The sequence below is a fragment of the Urtica dioica genome, chromosome 5 (genome assembly GCF_054948205.1).
Source record: "Urtica dioica subsp. dioica isolate 48M chromosome 5, U.dioica_male_clone48M_v1_H2, whole genome shotgun sequence".
NCBI lineage: Eukaryota > Viridiplantae > Streptophyta > Magnoliopsida > Rosales > Urticaceae > Urtica > Urtica dioica.
The window spans coordinates 35079564-35082853 of NC_142760.1; the positions used below are offsets into that span (position 1 = coordinate 35079564).

The window sequence follows — 3290 nt, forward strand, 5'->3', positions numbered from 1 at the left end:
TATATTTCGTATTAATATTTCTCTTTAATTAAATTGGAATTTCATTTATATTTCTTATACAAAGTCTTCTGAGACCTATTATTAAATAAAACAAATATAGCGTATAAATATTTGTGATTGTTGACGATCCCGAAATCAGCATCAACAGCCACCATTAATCATCAACTAATAATCAATAACATAGACTCTTTCTTGTTCCTTTGTATATTCTCTTCAATCTGCTAATACCAGAGTTGATTTAGAAGTTAAACTTAATAAAGGAAACAAGACAGATATTAACATAACTAACATCAACCAGAGTTGAAGAAGTCTGATAAAGAAAATCCAACTAAAAAAACACATCAAACAAAACCAGGTCAAGTAAAGTAGTGAATTGAAAAATAGGTCTAGTCTATACAAGATCTTTTCTATAAACACATATCAAACATTCGAACTACAATCATGTTATATGATATCTAAGTCTCTCTAAATGGGATTACCAAAAAGGTATGGAAAGAAAGAATTCACAAACTTTCTCAATAAGATCACCCCATGTTTTTCTTCTTCTTCTTCTTCTTCTACTAAGTGAAGAAAAAAAAAACGGCAAACAAACATCTTCCCGAAATTGAACTTTTCAGCTTCTTCTCTACACACCCGAGTTACCGAAAAAGAGAAAAAAAAAAAACTAAATTCATCAAAACTTTCCTTTCTCATTCAGAATTTCGCTCAAAGGTCTCGGACCCTCGAAACCGCTCTTCTCTCGCGCTTTCCTCTTCTCCTCTTTGATCTGGGCCAGAGTCTTGGGCCCGGAAAACGCAGCAGGCCCAGCGTTGGACTGCCCCGGCGGTCTCGTCTCTCTCGAGATTTCGGACATCAGACGCGGCCTTTTACTGCGCTTTCCTTCTTTCTGTTGCTTCGAACGCCTCAGAGTCCCGTTTCGCCTTCCTCGATCAGCGAAAGTTTTGTTCTTGAACGGAGCTTCGGCCACGAACCTCCCTTCCGGTGCCGGTCTTTTGCGCCGTTGCCGACGACTCGCTCCGATTCTTCCTATTAGCCGACCGGAGTAAGATTGATCCTCGATAAAACTGTCCCTACCGAGACGGTGCCTGAGATCCAATCCGTTTCGATCGTCTAAACCCAATAACACGCTCGTCGGGCGTGTTCTCTGATGAAAATTCCCGAAGTTGCCCTCGTGCCGATAAAAAACTTCACTTGCGTAATGACGATCCATGTCTGGCGAGTTATTCGGGATCAGATCGTACTCAACCGGGCTTCCGAGATCATAGCCCGAGATGTATTCTCGACCGTCCTCGTCGAAATCCAAGTTACCAGCTTCTTCCCCGTCCACAAGGACATCGAACCCGGGAGAAGATTCCCATCTCTCCTCTTTCCTGATAATCTCTCCTTCGACCCCGTTCGAGTAAATCTCCTCTTCCTCGTCTTTTTCAATAGCCAGCTCTTCCGAGCTCTGATTTTCACACGCCACCGGAGGCAAGGAATATGGCCCAATCTCTTCGTCCTCATCAGAAACCATCGAGCTACTCGGCTCCAGAAAATCTTTCACCGCCACAACTGGCATCGGAATATCATTCTTTACGCTGATATCTTCCATTGTAATAGTTGTCTTTGTCTTCGAAGGATTTAGATGGCCGTTATTGGGCGGTACAGGCCCAAAGTCCGTTCCGGCAAGATTGCTTTTCTCTAGTTGTAGCGCTTCCGAGTTTTCCGAGGCTTTTAGGGCTTTGATTTCTCGAGGCGGCTCGGCTTCCAAGGTGTGAAGAAACGAGCATCGATCGCCTTTGTTGCAGCGACTGTTGAAATGATAAAAGCAGGGGATGTTGGTCTTGCTCGCTGGCACGGAACTCGGATCTGGCTCTAGTGCTTCTTCAATGTGCACTAATGGCTATGGATATTCAAACAAACAAAAAAAGGTTCGGTTAAAAAACTATGAACTTTTTTGTTTCTCCTTCTTCCACTTTGATAGTGAATTTAATAAAAATCCTGAAATTGTAAACAGCACGGAGAAAGTTGAGGCACATTGAGTTCTTCAGGGTTTTATTTTTTTTCCGGTGAAGTCTGTTCATCGAATAATTTATTTCTAGACCAGAGAACAATCAAACTCTAGAATCAAATTTAAAAAAAAAAAAAAAAAAAAAAAAAAAAAAAAAAACGATGTACAAATCAAAAACATATTTGGAAGCTGTTAAAGCTTAAATCAGCAATGGTTGTTTAAATATTAAACTTCAATCATTTAGATATATATACACATAAAACTTACAGGATGTCTAAAGGCACAAGCTAGGTTGAAACAGCCCGTAGATAACCAGTACCAACATTCCCTTGGATTCAGTCTTGCGATTTCACTGTGCCTATACTCACACTCAAGTCCCTGAAAATAATACATACATATATATAAAATTACATGCCAAACTAACACACACACGCACACACAAAGTTCATCTTAATTCAACAGAAAACCCTAAAAGCTGATTAATTTTTTATTTCATACATTATATACTAAAAAAATAATTTTTTTTTTCAGTTGGGAGTAAAACTTCATTAATCTACGATTTAACAAAATCACTACCTACAAGAAATCAGAATTATGACAAGGAAATGAAAACAGCAAATCGGGACACACTGACCAAAAAAAAAATCCTCATTGTACAAGATCGCTACAAAGTTTATCACACGAACAAAAGAAAAACCTTCAAAACTCCAAGCTGTAATAAAACCCTAAGACTCTTCGAATGCACACATTATCATCACGGATCGACTTGCATTGCCAAACAGCAGAGAAATAAACAGTTTTTTTTTTTGCTTTCAAGAATTTAATTCACCCTAGAAAATGACGGGTTTCGTTCGAAATGAGAACGGACCTTCTTGCAAGTGAGAGGCGAGGCCAGGAAATAGATGCAATCGGTGTTTCGCTTGAGGAGTTCTTCGTCCATTGTTGCAGAGATCGGAAAACGAAATCACTCTGGAAAGAGAGAACCAGAGACTGAAGTAAGGTTTGTTATTTTTCTTCTTACTATTTTTTGGGGGTTTTATTTGGTCGTGGTTTTGGGGGTTTTGTTTGTTTGGTGGGGTTTTGGGTTAATAAAATATTGTCAAAGTGACTAATTTTACGGCTCTACCACTTCTCGTCTTCCACGTGGCATTTAGACTAGACTACACTACTAGGGCCATCCATAGTTCTAAACAGTGGATTGTGTATGGTCCGATCCTATCTAAAATCGACCTCTAAGTCGAATCTGACCGTTTTAAACAATTTGAAATTTTGTAAATCGGACCGAATTGTTTAAGAAAAT

The 3290-nt window shown here is 39.3% G+C and overlaps 1 protein-coding gene across 1 annotated transcript; it reads right to left on the bottom strand.

Moving 5' to 3' along the window:
- Positions 1-348: 348 nt before the first annotated feature.
- On the bottom strand, positions 349-3013 carry LOC149398091 (zinc finger CCCH domain-containing protein 32-like). The gene is made up of 3 exons (XM_089616050.1): positions 2859-3013; positions 2258-2368; positions 349-1882 (listed from the first exon to the last, which is right to left on the bottom strand). Exons 1-3 carry the CDS (start codon positions 2928-2930, stop codon positions 674-676), a joined length of 1392 nt encoding a protein of 463 aa, XP_089472176.1. The 5' UTR covers positions 2931-3013; the 3' UTR covers positions 349-673.
- Between the last annotated feature and the right edge of the window lie 277 nt (positions 3014-3290).

What these genes read in the sequence shown, in the direction of transcription:
- LOC149398091 (XM_089616050.1), bottom strand. Translation starts at nt 2,930, where the DNA reads ATGGACGAAGAACTCCTCAAGCGAAACACCGATTGCATCTATTTCCTG. An exon ending in CGCCTCTCACTTGCAAGAAG is followed by an intron (nt 2,369 to 2,858) that starts GTCCGTTCTCAT and finishes TATTATTTTCAG; the next exon opens with GGACTTGAGTGTGAGTATAG. An exon ending in CTTGTGCCTTTAGACATCCT is followed by an intron (nt 1,883 to 2,257) that starts GTAAGTTTTATG and finishes GAATATCCATAG; the next exon opens with CCATTAGTGCACATTGAAGA.